The 17,968-nt window shown below is 44.5% G+C and overlaps 1 protein-coding gene across 6 annotated transcripts in view; it reads left to right on the top strand.

Moving 5' to 3' along the window:
- Positions 1-17,968, top strand: part of pde4d (phosphodiesterase 4D, cAMP-specific) — a 1,078,190-nt gene that overhangs the window by 629,289 nt on the left and 430,933 nt on the right. The window contains exon 1 of one of the 6 annotated variants that reach the window (XM_068033711.1): positions 11,658-11,932. The exons of the other annotated variants lie outside the window; for them this stretch is intronic. Coding sequence (XP_067889812.1) covers positions 11,844-11,932 — 89 coding nt within the window. The 5' untranslated portion in view covers positions 11,658-11,843. Of the gene's footprint in view, positions 1-11,657; positions 11,933-17,968 lie in introns of those variants that run through there. 6 annotated transcript variants of the gene reach the window in all.

Below are 17,968 nucleotides of genomic sequence, written 5' to 3'. Positions count from 1 at the left end.
AAACATGTCGCCAATTTTCTAAGGGTCTGTATCTCTTTGCTTCCTGCCCATTCATGTATCTGTCCAGATACATCTTAAAAGATGCTATCGTGCCCGCGTCTACCACCTCCGCTGGCAACGCGTTCCAGGCTCCCACCACCCTCTGCGTAAAGAACTTTCCACGCATATCCCCCCTAAACTTTTCCCCTCTCACTTTGAACTCGTGACCCCTAGTAATTGAATCCCCCACTCTGGGAAAAAGCTTCTTGCTATCCACCCTGTCTATACCTTTCATGATTTTGTACACCTCAATCAGGTCCCCCCTCAACCTCCGTCTTTCTAATGAAAATGATCCTAATCTACTCAACCTCTCTTCATAGCTAGCGCCCTCCATACCAGGCAACATCCTGGTGAACCTCCTCTGCACTCTCTCCAAAGCATCTACATCCTTTTGGTAATGTGGCGACCAGAATTTTCACAAGTTGAAAAGTGCTTTCAGCTGAGTTGGACTGACAGCTGTCTTTGTTTTTTGGCACTAAATGTAGAAATCTAATCACTGCTTAGAATCTAGATTGATTTAGGCTGTTTCAGCCTTTGGCAAATGATTTGATTATTCTCTCAGACCAGTATATGAGTTGGCTATGAAGAAAGAGAGTTATTAATTGTTAGGTCTGTCTCAAATGGTGGTCCTGTTTACTAGGCTTGCTTGGCTGTGAGCCAGTTTCTGAGAGTTTGTCCTGGTACCTTTGAAATCTAAACTGATTGACACATCTGTTACTGCAAGAACTATTTCACATTGGGTTAGCTTTGATTAATTGTGAAGAGATTTTTCTATCAGCTTGACATCAAAAGAGATAAGAAGCTTATCAATCAGCTGTGTTTCCCCCATGCTCTTTAATTCCCTTCTTGCCATATCATCACTGAGTTAGAGGTAAACAAAGGACTTCTCATTTACCTTTTTAATGTAGGAGCTTTTCTTCACCGATGTATGATCCAAGTTATGAGAATTACTTTGGCTTTGGTACTTTTACTGTAACAGGCACTAAGTTAAGAAAATTATTGTAATCTAGCTAACTCTCCTGTTTTGATCTTCCTTTGGTTAATACTACTTCCAAATAAATTTGATTCTTAGTTTCAGCAAAGAGCTGGCACAGACATGATTTGCTTGCATAAACTTTCATGGTTCTTTGCTGAGACTGAGTGACCTGATCTGTGTTTACAGTCAGTCAAGGGGATCAGGAGCATATAGAGGGATCCTGCAGTATTTTAGTGGTGCGATATCCTAGTTATTACAAACAAAGGATAACATTTTGGAACATAGAGAATGAGGACTTGCCTATAGAAACAGACCTTTGTGTTGGACATCAGTAAACAGTGTCTCGAGTGAGACTAAATCATAAAACCTAACTGGAAAGTTCAAGTGCCAAAACCTGAGAAATTGCAGTATTGCATTGCCTGACATATTGTAACACCATAATAGCATGGTATATGTCTCTGGCTGCCCTTTTGTTTAGAGCAATAGTGTATAGTATGATGGAAGCTCAAGATGGGGAGCAAAATGCAAATAGTGTTACGACCGACCGGTCCTGTCAAAGCTCCCAATCAAAATATACGACTCTGATTGTGGTGGGACCAACGCACTGTTAATTCAATCCAGTCGTTCCACAGATTGACTCACATTTCATTTAAAAAACTTTCCAAATTAAAGAAAGACCCACCAAATTGTACCATCTATTAACCCCCGAATGAGGCTAACCAAACCAGGTGTCCTTAAATCAACAAATTAACTCTTTAAGTAAAAGAACTAAATTCTTAAACACTATGAACATTTAAAAATAGAAAAATTAGAGACCTTGCAAATTTACAGTCCAATGTATTTTGAAGTCCTCGCAGAATGTTGTTCGAAGTCCTCGCAGAATGTTGTTCGAAGTCCTCGCAGAATGTTGTTCGAAGTCCAGCGAATTTCAACAATTAACGACTTACAAACACTTTCAACAGAATCAATCTGACTTTAGAGTTTTTGAGGCATAAAAGATTGTCACAGTCTAACTTCCCTTTCTTCAATTTAAGTTACCAGAGATCTCTGTCTTGGCTTGACTTTTTAGAATTTCGAGAGATAATAATTAAACAGCCAAAAATCCTATTTCCTTCAGTTTAAATGGTTGAGAACTCTTTTTCAGTGCTGATACCACAACTGTCTGTGTCTTCTGTCTGTTAGGACAAACTATCTTACACTAATCACCCAGTTCAAAATTGAGTTGAAACAAATGTATCGCATCAGGCTCACTCCTAGTGGCTGTTTCCATGGTAGCGAGAATGTACCCTTTGAATCACAGTCTCCAAATGGCTGTCTCTAAGGCAACGTAAATGTACCTCCCGATAACTCCTGAGGCTTGCCGGCTCTTAAAGCAATACTGATCCCTTGCAAGCCTCAAAGGCAAACCGCATATTCCAAAAAAAAACTACAGGACCAAGACAATAGTTTGAAAGTTGAGTGTATGTGTGTCCTTATATGTATTTATTTATTTTCATGTACCTGTATAGCAATATTATCTTAATGAGAGCAGATATATTTCAAGTACTGTGCATAGATATACCACAAAAGAAAGATAGATCGCAGGCTACAACATCCTTATCTTAATACAAGCAAAAAAAAAATCTAAAACTCACATTTGGCAGCCTTTAGTATACAGTAGACACACCTAACTACTCATGTTTGAAGTTGCTCCTGTACAGTGTCCTGGACTTTGTAAAATATTCAAAAATCACATACAATGGGCTGAATTTTATGCTGCCCCAGCGGGTCGGATGATGGTGTGGGGACAGTGTAAAATTGAGCGGGAGGCTCAGTGAGGCCTACCCGCCCCGCTCACGCCTCCGGTGAACTTTACGGTGGTCGGGCTGGGGGAGGAAACGGCCCGCCCACCCGAGGCCAATCAAGGCCCTTAAGTGGCCACTTAAGGGCCCTTGCCCACCTCCACGGGTATTTTATCTGTGACAAGCGGGCATGCTGGGGGCGTGAAAGGCCGCCCAGCGAAAGCTGCCGGCCTTTCCGTGCCCCAGGTGGGGGGGGCCATGGCAGTCGAGTACAGGGTGCTTGATTGAGGGCCGCCCCTGCCTCCCAACCCACCCCCGGGACCCAAGACGCTCCCTACCCCCAAACGACCACCCTAGCCTCACCAGGGCACAACCAATCCCCTGGTGAGGCATGCCCCTACGTACCCACTCTCTAGGGTCCATGGCGTCGGCTGAGCTGCAGTCCCAGAAGTGGCCACCGCTCCCAGTGGCGCTGCTGGGTCTAAGAGCTTCCAGCCCGCTGATTGGCCGGCAGCTCACTGAGTTGGGACTTCCTCCCTCAATTGGGCGGAACTCCCACCTTGGGACAATTAAAGCCTGGGGATCCGTAAAATACGGGACAGATCTCCAGGCTAGGTGGAAACAGGTGGCGAATTTCTGTCTGCCTAGGGTAAAATCCAGCCCAGTGGGGGAGAAAACACCTGATGGATTATAGATATATCTTTTACAAAATATCATTTGGATTGTTTCATGTGTTTAAATTCAAAGCTGCTGAGCATACAGAAATAATACACTTTGTCTTAGCTATCATACAAACAGTTGTTGGAAAAAAACAACTACTGCACCTAAACCATGGGTCAGTTGTATTCACAGTATAGCTCAGAGACACTTTTGCTTCAGTGTTTCAGAGTGGTTTCAGACTGGGTAGTGATATTAATGAGAAAATGGGCAGAATTTTGTCAGCGTGGTGGGGGTCCCGATGCCGGGTCAGAAAGCTGGGGGCAACCCCGCCTTGGCTTTTTGGGGGATTTCTGGCTGCATTTTTGGGCACAGGCAATTAACTGGCTGGCGCTGGGGCTCCTGTCCCTTCTAAAGATGGGAGCCTGCCTCTGAGAGCTGTAGGCCAATCGGAGGGCCAGCAGCTCTTCGGACTCAGGAGTGCCACCAGGACTGGTGACTACTGCTGGGACTGCAGCTATCAAAAATGGATGTCGACCGCCCCACAAGGTAACTGGGTTTGGGAGTCGCTGAGGCCAAACAGGCAGGCCCCGGAGATGGGTGTGGGGGAGTGGGGGTGTGGTGAGCTGGTGAGGAGTGGGATGTTGTTTCCATAGGGGTGGCTTTTGACACTGGGGGGCCCCTCCATGAGCCACAGAGTGCCTTAACAGGAGGGCCCTCCCACCAACCCCACTTTCACAGGGAGGCTGCCAGGCTTTACTGGGGGGGGGGGTCTATGCATGTGGCAGGGGATCCACCAGCTGCTGGTAAAATGCCAGCCACGGCAGGAAGAAGCCCCTAGATTGCTCTTAATTGGCCACATAAGGACCTCAATTCGCCATTGGGTGGGAAGCCCGTCCTCCACATTGTCCACTGCTGATAAAATTCCATGGTGTTGGGAAGGCTTTTGGCACTAAACCTCCCTTCCTTTGCCATTTTAGGCACCCCCTCCCCCCCCCCACCTCCCAGCCTGACCCAAGTAGGTGAGTAAAATTCCACCCACTATTTGCTGTATGCCAGGTACAAGGAAAGCATCAAGTGCAGCACTATGATTTATAAGTGGCATTTATTGAACTTGCTATGGCTTATGATTCCGGGAATGGAGAGGCTCTAGGGAAAAGTCTGGAAGTTTATTTGCCCCCTAAAGTTTGTCTCAATTGTTGAACAACCTCACAACAATATGAAAGGAAGTGTACTCTGCAGTGTGTCTCAATCTGAATCCTTCATCATTGAAACCGGAGTGAAGCAAGGATACATCATTGCACCCAGTCCTTTTTGCCATTTTCCTTACAGCTTTTCCATCTCAAGCTTCTGTCAACCTATCTTGGAACATTGAAATTAAGTACTGACAAGATGGAAAGCTTTTCAATCTAATGCAATAACAGACAAAAACAAAAGATCTCATCACTCTCATGTTTGATCTTCATTATGCTGATGAATGTAAATTAGGGCTTCTTGTGCCAGCAAAGTTAAAATGATCAGAGACGGCATTTTTGAAGCCTACAGTCTATTCAAACTCTCTATTAATGTTTCCAAAAATAAAGTGTTTTCTCAACCTGCACTGAGTACTCAGAGCTTCTCCCTCATCAATAGCCATCAATGGAGCAATTCGAGAGAATGTAAACTATTTTGCATACCGTGGTAGCTATCTATCAAAGAATGCAAGCATCAATGAGGGGTTTCAGCATAGCAATAACAATGCCTCAGCAGCTGTTGGCTGCCTGAAGACCCATGTCTTTGATGAAGACTGGAGGTACCTAACAAAGATGATGATTTACAAATCCTTTGTTCTCGCAATCCTACTTACTTACATAAGGCATCTCAAGACCCTTGAGCGTTTCCACCACCTTTCCTTATGAAAAATTCATCAAATTCACTGGAATGATGGTGAAACCAATGTGTTTTCCTCTCAAAAACCAGTAATACCTGTATTGAAACTATGGTTATCAAAGCCCAAGCTCACTGGTCGGGTCATGTATGTCGAATGGGAGATCGCAGATTCCCAAAACAACTATCTGACTTGAAACTGAGCTCTGGCGAAAGAAATATTGCTGACCAGAAGAGAGCTATAATTATAATTTAGAAATCTAACCTGAAGAAATGCAATACCAACATCAATATATGGGAGGTAATCATCAAAGTTCACAAACTGTGGTGATCTGTGAGCATGCAGGGAGTTAATGAGTTTGAACAAGCTAGGATTTCCAAAGAACAGGAGAACAAAGAACAAAGAACAGTACAGCACAGGAACAGGCCATTCGGCCCTCCAAGCCTGCGTCGATCTTGATGCCTGCCTAAACTAAAACCTTCTGCATTCCGGGGACCGTATCCCTCTATTCCCATCCTATTCATGTATTTGTCAAGATGCCTCTTAAACATCGCTATCGTACCTGCTTCCACCACCTTCCCCGGCAGCAAGTTCCAGGCACTCACCACCCTCTGTGTAAAGAACTTGCCTCGCACATCCCCTCTAAACTTTGCCCCTCTCACCTTAAACCTATGTCCCCTAGTAACTGACTCTTCCACCCTGGGAAAAAGCTTCTGACTATCCACTCTGTCCATGCCGCTCATAACTTTGTAAACCTCTATCATGTCGCCCCTCCACCTCCGTCGTTCCAGTGAAAACAATCCGAGTTTATCCAACCTCTCCTCATAGCTAATGCCCTCCAGACCAGGCAACATCCTGGTAAACCTCTTCTGTACCCTCTCCAAAGCCTCCGCATCCTTCTGGTAGTGTGGCGACCAGAATTGCACGCAGTATTTTAAGTGTGGCCTAACTAAAGTTCTGTACAGCTGCAGCATGACTTGCCAATTTTTATACTCTATTCTCCGACCGATGAAGGCAAGCATGCCGTATGCCTTCTTGACTACCTTATCCACCTGCGTTGCCACTTTCAGTGAGCTGTAGACCTGTACGCCCAGATCTCTCTGCCTGTCAATACTCCTAAGGGTTCTGCCATTTACTGTATACTTCCCACCTGCATTAGACCTTCCAAAATGCATTAAATGTGGACACAAGACAGAATGTTAGTCTGCTGCAACTACACCGTCCACTGGATTGTCCTTCATATGTTAGTTTTCTTGGCAAAATACATCTCCTTAAGACTGGTTTGAGATTATTTTTATTTATTCATGGGATGTGAGCATTACTGGCAAGGCCAGCATTTATTGGCTATCCCTAATTTCCCTTGAGAAGGTGGTGAGCCGCCTTCTTGAACAGCTGCTATTCCTGTACTGTAGGTATACTCACAGTGCTTTTTAGGAGCGATTTCCAGGATTTTGACCCAACGACAGTGAAGGGATGGCGATATAGTTCCACGTCAGGATGGGTGTGCAGGGGAACTTGCAGATGGTGGTGTTCCCATGCATCTGTCCTTGTCCTTCTAGATGGTAGAGGTCACAAATTTGGAAGGTCCTGTCAAAGGAGCCTTGGTAATTTTCTGCATGCATCTTATAAATGGTACATGGCGAAAGCAATGCATTGAATGTCAAGGGGAGATGGTTAGATTCTCTCTTACTGGAGATGGTCACTGCTTGGCACTTGTGTGGCGCAAATGTTACTTACCACTTATTAGCCCAAGCCTGGATATTGTCCAGGTTTTGCTGCATTTCTGCACGGACTGCTTCAGTATCTGAGGAGTTGTAAACATTGTGCAATCATCAGCGAACATCCCTACTTCTGCCCTTATGTTGGAGGGTAGACCATTGTTGAAGCAGCTGAAGATGGTTGGGCCCACAGCATTACTCTGAGGAATTCCTGCAGCGATGTCCTGGGGTTAAGATGTTTGGCCTGCGACAACCACAACCATCTTCCTCTGTGCTAGGTATGACTCCAACTACTGGAGAGTTTTCCCCTTGATTCCCATTGACTTCAGTTTGGCTAGGGCTCCTTGATGCCACACTCGGTCAAATGCTGCCAGAGCAATCACTCTCACCTCACCTTTTGAGTTCAGCTGTTTTGGACCAAGGCTGTAATGAGGTCAGGAGCCGAGTAGCCCTGGCAGAACCTAAACTGAGCATCGGTGACCAGGTTATTGTTATTTAAGTTGTGCTTGATCGCACTGTTGATGACACCATCCTGCTGATGATCAAGAGTAGACTGATGGGGCAGTAATTGGCCGGATTGGATTTGTCCTGCTTTTTGTGGAAAGGACATACTTGGGCAGTTTTCTACATTGTCAAGTATATGCCAGTGTTGTGGATGTACTGGAACAGCTTGGCTAGGGGTACGGCCTGGATGTCGTCAGGGCCCATAGCCTTTGCAGTATCCAGTACCTTCAGCTGTTTCTTGATATCACGTGGAGTGAATCAAATTAGCTGAAGACTGGCATCTGTAATGCTGTGTACCTCAGGAGAAAGTCAAGATGGATCATCCACTTGGCACTTCTGGCTGAAGATCGTTGCAAATACTTTACCCTTGTCTTTTTCACTGACGTGCTGGGCTTTCCTGTTATTAAAGGCCAGGAAGTTTGTGGAAACTCCTCCTCCCATTGGTTGTTTCATTGTCCACCACCATTCATGACTGGATTTGGCAGGACTGCAGAGCTTTGATCTGATCCATTAGTTGTGGATTGCTTAGCTCTATCTATAGTTTACTGCTTCCACTGTCTAGCATATATTTAGTCCTGTGTTGTCTATTGTAGCTGCTTCTACTGTCTAGCATGCATGTAGTCTTGTGTTCTGTGCCTGATGGCATGAAGCCATCTAAATGCTTACCAAAGACGTGGATCAATCTTAAAACTTGAATCACTTTTCTTGATTATCAAGGGATTACTGAAGGATAGGTGAGAACTCCATTTGGTTCTATTTGTCTCTGGGCTTCAATTGATGGGCTACAAATTGTTCTCTGTTGATGGTGTTGGGATTGACTGCTAGTCCAGCCTTTATGCTCCAAGAAAGAGATGGTAAAAGAATACTTTCATGTGGTAAAGTTATCGCAATACACATATAGCAAATTAAGGAGCTGGAGGGGTAATTTTCTGACTTTGTGTCCCTGATGGTGAATCCTATCTGCCAGGGGCACATATTGAAGATTTGGAACACTCTGTCAATTAATTTCAAACCACATAAATGGAAAATTATGCAATGCACACACCAGAATTTTCAATACACTGTAAATGCAATAAATGCTGGCCTAGCCAGCGATGCCCATATCCCAGGAATGAATTTTAAAAAATATGCACTGGCAGGCAAAGTTCCCAAAACAACAATAACAATTTATATAACGTTTGATATGGTAAGACATCTTAAGATGCTTCACAAGAGCGTTATCCAACAAAATTTGACATTGGGCCACATAAGGAGATATTAGGACAGGTGACCAAATGCTTGGTGAATGAGATCAGTTTTAAAAAGGTAGAAGTGCAGTGAGGTTTAGGGAGGGAATTCCAGAGTTTAGGACCTAGGCAGCTGAAGCGATAGCCGCCAATGGTGGAGCGATTGAAATAGGGGTTATGCAAGAGGCCAGAATTGGAGGAGCACTGAGTTCTCGGAGGATTTTAAGGCTGAAGGACATTAGAGAGATAGGGAGGAGTGAGGCCATGGATGGAGTTGCAAACAAGGATAAGAATTTTTAAATTGAGGTGTTGCTGGACTGGGAGTCAATGTAAGTCGGTGAGCACAGTGATGAGGAGTAAATGAAATGTGGTGCAACCTAGGATAGAGGCAGCAGTGTTTTTTGGATGAGCTCAAGTTTATGGAGGGTGGAAGTTGGGAGGCTAGTCAGGCAAGCACTGGAATAGTCAAGGCTTGAGGTAACAAAGGCATGGAAAAGGGTTTCAGCAGCAGATGTGCTGAGGCTCAAGTAGAGTTGGGCAATGATACGGCGGTGGAGGTAGGCGATCTTTGTGGTGGCATGTATTTGTGTTCGGAAGCTTATCTCAGGGTCAAATCTGACATGAAGTTAGGGTACAGTTTGGTTCACCCTCACATAGTCGCCAGGGAGAAGGTTGGAGTCAGTGGCTAGGGAATGGAGTTTGTGATGGGGGCTGAAAACTATGGCTTCAGTCTATAATATTTATTGGAGGAAACTTCTGTTCATTTGTCCTGGATGTCAGACAAGCAGTCTAACAAATCAGAGACAGTGGAGGGGTTGAGAAAGGCAGTGGTGAGTTGGAGCTGGGTGCTGACAGCATACATGTGGAATGTGGCATTGTGCTTTTGCATAATGTCATTGAGGGGCAGTGTGTAGATGAGAAATAGGAGGGACAGAGGATGGATTCCTGGGGGCTGCAGACATAGTGGTGCGGGATTGAAAAGAGAAGCCATTGCAGGTAATTCTCTAGCTACAATTGGATAGATAAAAATGGAACAAGGCAAGTGCAAGCTGGATAATGGAGGAGAGGCATAAAAACAAGAAATGCTGGAAATGCTCAGCATGTCTGGCAGCATCTGTGCAGAGAGAAGCAGAGTTAACATTTCAGGTCAGTGACTCTTCTTCAGAACAGAAGGGTCACTGACCTGAAACGTTAACTCTGGTTCTCTCTCCACAGATGCTGCCAGACATGCTGAGCATTTCCAGCATTTCTTGTTTTTATTTCAGATTTCCAGCATCTGCAGTATTTTGCTTTTATTATAATGGAGGAGAGGCATTGTAGGAGGATGGTGTGGTTTGCAGACAGATAAGGTACTGGCCAAAGGTGGGTCCTCATGAATTGATGCATATCAAAGTTCTATTACATCAACATTTAGCATTGGCATGAGCTGGAAAGCTGGTGTGGCTTTCCTGCCAAGCTGAAGCAAGTCTGCAGATGGATGAGACCCTCCAAGATAATACTTTCCTTTATTAGTCCTGCAGGAGCAGGAGTCACAGTCTCTCTTGTTCCAGCATCCTCCTTGCCTCCTACAAGAACCCCCTGAAACTTTTTTGTGATTTACCTGCTTGCTGGTGAGTCTTCCTTCAGTGCTGGCCAACGGGATCCGGCCTCCTGAATTTTCTTCCTGCCCATCTACCAACTGCCGCTCTCCACCTATTTCAGGTGGGCAGCTGACCGTGGGCATGTAGGTGAGGCCTGGAAGTTAAAATATATTGAACCTTAAATTTAAACTGGCAAATGCCATTTACAATGCCCCATCCGCCCCGCCCATTTGTCACATGCACCCTAAGAGAGTGAATGTTGGCAGAGAGTTGGAGCCTGGAGGGATGTATCATGCAATGTATAGTTTCCAGCAAGTACCACTTATAAGTGATCTGGAATCCTGACTGGGCCAATTGCAGCATCCCTGTTACCAGTAGTAGCCCAAGATCATCTAATTCAGTGAATCTGACACTTCTCTTGGTTTCAATGGCTTTCTACCACATCGGAGAGTGTATATGTCCACTGATCCACATCCGAAGCCCTGGAAAATAATTTAACAGGCTCCTCTTCTCTGATGCAGTGAGAAACCAAAAAGAAACATACTTTTCTTCTATAACTCATCATAATGTTTATCTGTGAATAAATGCATCTAATCCACTTTTATGCATGTATTTTTATCTTTTTTATTTAGAATGCATACAAAAGTATTAATGTTTCCACGCTTCAATATTTCTCTTAAGTAAGTGGGTTTCTGATCACAATGTCAGTAAATGTGAAAGTTCCTTGTTCAACCTAACCCCTTAAATCCCTAGGAAAGCCCATTTCAACTCTATCATGATGTAATTGTCCTCAATGTGTTAACTATGACAGAAAAATGTGCCCTAAACATGATAAAGATAACATGGCTGGGCTGTTGATCAAACAACTTTTTTAAAGTTTGCTTTTACTCTCCCAACAAACACAATTTATTATGCAGATTGTAAAAAATGAAAAAGAACAAATGAACCTCCACCATGGTTACTGTGTAATCTGAGCAAGTGGACTGACAGAAGATTAAATCCTTTCAGACAAGCTGTTGGTGATGATAACTGACGTCAATCAGTAGTTGTGATACAGCTGGAAATTAAACTTGGATAATTTCTTAAGAAGCTCTCAGCCTTCCTTGTGTCATGAAAGAAGTCAGCTTCAAAAAAAATTACAAGTTCACATTTCCTGATGCCCTTGTTTCCGTTTGGGCAGAAAGCAATGAAATATTAGAGGCATTTCGTAATCAGGAATAGATTATGAAAAGGGACAGGCTTTTCTGTGGTAATAAGATAACTGGCTAAGAGCACTTAACCCAGATCTTTTATGTAGTGCAAGTGTCAGTGTGCAGAAAATCCATCTGAATTCTCCTTCAAATAGTCAACAACTGGTTTGACCATGTCGTAATAAAAGGAAGTCCTCACTGACAGTCAGATGTTCTGCATGAGTAGTACAGACCATTTACAGCATTATTGGCCTGTTTCCCATTTTAATCAAACCTTAGTGCTAGGTTTAACTTTCTAGCAGCTTATGGCCTTCTACAGTGATTCTGCAGGAGCCTCAGGCCCTCGTTTTTCTCCAAGAGGCAAGAAACGAGTCCGCATTTTGAAATCTTACAGGTAGCTGTACATCATTACATTAATGTAACACAGTTAAAGGTTACAGCATAAAATTCTAGAACTGTGAATAAAATGTATAATTCAATAATGCAGCTGTATTTATTCTGGTAATTATCATGCAAAAGGGAGCAATTGTCCAATGTGTTATATTTGTTTACAAAATCTTTCTGAAGTACGTGTTGTTGACATTGTGTAAAATCTTAAAATGCCTAAATAACCTGCATATTTTTTTTGCAGCAATGCCTATTAGTTATCTGGGAACACTAAAATCTGCTATTGTGCTTTTTTTCATTCTTCAGTTGCTCACTAAATCAAATAGTCTACAACAAACGTATATTGAGTAGGTGCAAACTTTTGTCTGGTTACGGAAGGTTAGATTTTAGCTCTGTCCCTGAAGGAAATAGGCTGAGTTCAGCCCAGTGTTACGGAGAGGGTTTTCAGGCTCCCCTTTCGCTCCTTCTTGGTTTGACTGCAACAGAGTTTAGCTCTCTTTAACACTGTGGTTGAACTTACCACCTCAGTGAATGCTTGCTCCTGTTCCTCTAATGTAATTGCAAAAGAACCAATCAGACAGGTTTTCTTGAGTTTGAACACATTCACACACTCATTCACACGAGAGTCACACACACACAAATAGGTTACATATGGAAACAGATTTGGTGGTTGGATTAAAGTCCGGAATAAATGTAATTTCAATACGGTATATGAGTTCAATAGTCCTCAGTTGAAATTGTGGTCCTGCAGTCCTCGCTGGGCCATGTGCACGGTGGTGGGCTTGCTTTTCTCAGGACTCCTGAAAGCAGAAGAGGAGGTTGATTCTCGTCCCCTGGTTGCTGGCTGTGGTGGTCTGTAGGCTTGAGAGGGTTCCCAGTCACAGACAGATCTTCTCTTGATACTTTCTGGGGAGAGAGAGAGACCTGCATCACTGATGGCTTTTCAGTTACTCTTCTGCTGTCTGTGTGACAAAGCTTACAGTTTCTCCAGAGCTGCGCAGGCAGTAACATGACTCCATCAAGTTCCTTTGTGTTTAATGAGGTTTTTCTGGAATCTTTTCTGAGAGTCAAGGTGCTACATGCCACAGTCACACTTGGAGGGGGTTGGCTCTTTCAAAGTCAATGGGTATAGATAGCCCTGACGACTGTGTTGATAAGTCATTCTCGGTAATTCAATCACTGAGAACACCCTATTGTACTGGCTAGGCTGGATGAGACTTTTCATCTCCAGTTTTAATCTTCTGGTGTTTCAAATGTAAATTGCAGTGGCCATCTTGGCTGCCAGTTTTTAAAAATGTTACTTTTAAGATTTTTCCATTACCAGTCTAATGTAAGGTTCCAAAAGATGAAATTAATATTTCCCCTTTGGCATATAGGGTTTTCATGACACCTGTGTCTTCCTAAGAGAGGCTCAGGGATATTTCCAGGCTCTCCTTCAGTATGGATCTATTCCCTTTTTATTATTGAGAAGTAGTCTTGAGTTGGCATAAGTTTAAGGAACGGATTGACCACCAGACATGTCCAAACTACAGTTCATACTGTGTGTCAGTAAGTGAATGGGCTGGATTTAGCGGAGGCAGCGGGAACCCGCCATCGGGACTGAAAGTGGTGGGCGGCAGGGCTTGGGGCTGCATGTTACTGGCTGCCACTGTGGCTGACATCCCAATTAAAGGACGGCGGCCCGCCCCCAAGAGCTACAAGCCCAATTAGAGGGCCAACAGCTCAGCAGCCTCAGCAGCGACATTGCTAGCACTGGCCACTACTGGGGCTGTACCTGGAGGGTGAGGGCATGTTGATGGTTGTGCATTCTCAAGGTCAGATAAGTGGGGTCTTTTTTCTTTATTCGTTCATGGGATGTGGGCATCGCTGGCTAGGCCAGCATTTTTTGCCCATCCCTAATTGCCCTTGAACTGAGTGTCTTGCTAGGCCATTGCTGTGGGTCTTGATGTAGGCCCGACCAGGTAGGGAATGCAGATTTCCTTCCCTAAAGGACATTAGTGAACCAGATGGGCATTTACAACGATCGAAAATGGTTTCACAGTCACCATTGGACTAGCTTTTTAATTCAAGATTTAGGGCGGCACAGTGGCGCAGTGGTTAGCACCGCAGCCTCACAGCTCCAGCGACCCGGGTTCGGTTCTGGGTACTGCCTGTGCGGAGTTTGTAAGTTCTCCCTGTGACTGCATGGGTTTCTGCCGGGTGCTCCTGTTTCCTCCCACAGCCAAAGACTTGCAGGTTGATAGGTAAATTGGCCATTGTAAATTGCCCCTAATGGTGGTAGGAGCATGGTGGGGATGTGGTAGGGAATATGGGATTAATGTAGGATTAGTATAAATGGGTGGTTGTTGGTCGGCACAAACTCAGTGGGCCGAAGGACCTGTTTCCATGCTGTATCTCTCTATGACTCTAACTGAATTCAAATTTCACCATCTGCCATAGTGGGATTTGAACCCATGTCCCCAGAGCATTAGCCTGGGCCTCTGCATTGCTAGTCCAGTGACATTATCTGTGTGATGTTCCTTTTAAGATTTCAATGTGACAACAATGTTGCATGTAAGTTGCAACATGTACATGTGCCATGCCGGTCTAACAGCCTAAGGACTACAAAGTTGCATGATAGCTTTACGGGGGCCAGCAAATAAAGAGTAACACATTCTGAGGATGCACATTGTAAAGGATGTACCTTATGGCATGTGTACTTGGAGCAAATATGTACTATAGGAATCTACTGCGTAGCATTACTGTCGCAGCTTTAATCAGTTTGCCTTCTTCCACATTTACAACTAGATCATCTAGGTATTGAACAAAGCAGCCACCATATCTGCAGTATCCAGCAGGCAATTTGAACAATTTTTCTTGAATGCTAACCAGGGTGGCTTCATTGCATGAGCAACATCTCGTCTGGAACACCAATAGAAGACAGTTTCATTCCCTTCTATTCTGTTCATTTCAAATAGAATTCTTTTAAATTGCTGCAGCTAAACTTAAAAATTCTCCTTAAATTTGCAAAAGCTTCTTCAGGGATCTCATTGGGCAGAAAGAAGCCTACCAATAATATCCCAAAAAATAGTAACCATCAACATTAGGCAGGAACAACTGAGAGAAAGATCTTCCACATCGCAAGGTTCCCACCAACATCACCTTGAAAATTCTCCCTTATCATTCCTGAAGTTAGCAAAATTATTGAATCATCAAAGTATTTGATCTCACTTTGCTCTGGTATACTGTAGAATCTTGATAAATATATGATTGGATTGCCAAGAAGTGTGCAACTGAATCATGATTGTGCCTGGTTTAGGACTGTAAAACAATCAATTTTCCAATGTTTGTACCACTGACATTTAATTGTTAATCAGTAATTCTGTTTGAAGTAAGCATGATCAGAGACGCCATCTATGAGTCAGCTTTGACCACCTACGGCAAAAGTGCGAAGAGAAATGCAGACTGGTTTCAATCTCATAATGAAGAGCTGGAACCTGTCATAGCCGCTAAGCGCATTGCACTTTTGAACTACAAGAAAGCCCCCAGCGATTTAACATCCGCAGCACTTAAAGCAGCCAGAAGTACTGCACAAAGAACAGCTAGGCGTTGCGCAAACGACTACTGGCAACACCTATGCAGCCATATTCAGCTGGCCTCAGACACCGGAAACATCAGAGGAATGTATGATGGCATGAAGAGAGCTCTTGGGCCAACCATCAAGAAGATCACCCCCCTCAAATCTAAATCGGGGGACATAATCACTGACCAACGAAAACAGATGGACCGCTGGGTTGAGCACTACCTAGAACTGTACTCCAGGGAGAATGCTGTCACTGAGACTGCCCTCAATGCAGCCCAGCCTCTACCAGTCATGGATGAGCTGGACATACAGCCAACCAAATCGGAACTCAGTGATGCCATTGATTCCCTAGCCAGCGGAAAAGCCCCTGGGAAGGACAGCATTACCCCTGAAATAATCAAGAGTGCCAAGCCTGCTATACTCTCAGCACTACATGAACTGCTATGCCTGTGCTGGGACGAGGGAGCAGTACCCCAGGACATGCGCGATGCAAACATCATCACCCTCTATAAAAACAAAGGTGACCGCGGTGACTGCAACAACTACCGTGGAATCTCCCTGCTCAGCATAGTGGGGAAAGTCTTTGCTCGAGTCGCTCTGAACAGGCTCCAGAAGCTGGCCGAGCGCGTCTACCCTGAGGCACAGTGTGGCTTTCGTGCAGAGAGATCGACTATTGACATGCTGTTCTCCCTTCGTCAGATACAGGAGAAATGCCGTGAACAACAGATGCCCCTCTACATTGCTTTCATTGATCTCACCAAAGCCTTTGACCTCGTCAGCAGACGTGGTCTCTTCAGACTACTAGAAAAGATCGGATGTCCACCAAAGCTACTAAGTATCATCACCTCATTCCATGACAATATGAAAGGCACAATTCAACATGGTGGCTCCTCATCAGAGCCCTTTCCTATCCTGAGTGGTGTGAAACAGGGCTGTGTTCTCGCACCCACACTTTTTGGGATTTTCTTCTCCCTGCTGCTTTCACATGCGTTCAAATCCTCTGAAGAAGGAATTTTCCTCCACACAAGATCAGGGGGCAGGTTGTTCAACCTTGCCCGTCTAAGAGCGAAGTCCAAAGTACGGAAAGTCCTCATCAGAGAACTCCTCTTTGCTGACGATGCTGCTTTAACATCTCACACTGAAGAATGCCTGCAGAGTCTCATCGACAGGTTTGCGTCTGCCTGCAATGAATTTGGCCTAACCATCAGCCTCAAGAAAACGAACATCATGGGGCAGGATGTCAGAAATGCTCCATCCATCAATATTGGCGACCACGCTCTGGAAGTGGTTCAAGAGTTCACCTACCTAGGCTCAACTATCACCAGTAACCTGTCTCTAGATGCAGAAATCAACAAGCGCATGGGTAAGGCTTCCACTGCTATGTTCAGACTGGCCAAGAGAGTGTGGGAAAATGGCGCACTGACACGGAACACAAAAGTCCGAGTGTATCAGGCCTGTGTCCTCAGTACCTTGCTCTACGGCAGCGAGGCCTGGACAACGTATGCCAGCCAAGAGCGACGTCTCAATTCATTCCATCTTCGCTGCCTTCGGAGAATACTTGGCATCAGGTGGCAGGACTATATCTCCAACACAGAAGTCCTTGAAGCGGCCAACATCCCCAGCTTATACACACTACTGAGTCAGCGGCGCTTGAGATGGCTTGGCCATGTGAGCCGCATGGAAGATGGCAGGATCCCCAAAGACACATTGTACAGCGAGCTCGCCACTGGTGTCAGACCCACCGGCCGTCCATGTCTCCGTTATAAAGACGTCTGCAAACGCGACATGAAATCGTGTGACATTGATCACAAGTCGTGGGAGTCAGTTGCCAGCATTCGCCAGAGCTGGCGGGCAGCCATAAAGACAGGGCTAAATTGTGGCGAGTCGAAGAGACTTAGTAGTTGGCAGGAAAAAAAGACAGAGGCGCAAGGGGAGAGCCAACTGTGCAACAGCCCCAACAAACAAATTTCTCTGCAGCACCTGTGGAAGAGCCTGTCACTCCAGAATTGGCCTTTATAGCCACTCCAGGCGCTGCTTCACAAACCACTGACCACCTCCAGGCGCGTATCCATTGTCTCTCGAGATAAGGAGGCCCAAAAGAAATTCTGTTTGAAGTAAGCATGATTTATGGAAAATTAAAGAGTTGTAAAATATACCTTCTTTATATGAAATTTGGCAATGGATTAATTAAGTGTAATTAATGTTCTGAGTATGAACAGTTAGTTGGAGAACATTTTTGCCTGGATCAGATTTTGATGGAACTGTGTACGTTAACAGTGGGTGATATATAGTTTGCCACATTGGATTGTGATGGTTGCATCGGAATTTTGCTGGGACACGGCTATACATTAATCAAGAACTGGATCTAAAATCTATTTTTCCACACTCTTCAGAATTTACCTGGTCACGCAGCCGTGGTTAGTGTTTTTCACTTTAACTCTCACAATATATGCATGAATATTGCACATATTAATCTTCTGT

The sequence above is a fragment of the Heterodontus francisci genome, chromosome 1, assembly GCF_036365525.1.
Source record: "Heterodontus francisci isolate sHetFra1 chromosome 1, sHetFra1.hap1, whole genome shotgun sequence".
Lineage (NCBI taxonomy): Eukaryota > Metazoa > Chordata > Chondrichthyes > Heterodontiformes > Heterodontidae > Heterodontus > Heterodontus francisci.
The sequence above is the reverse complement of the archived record's forward strand: the minus strand, read 5'-3'. Positions and strand labels throughout refer to the sequence as shown.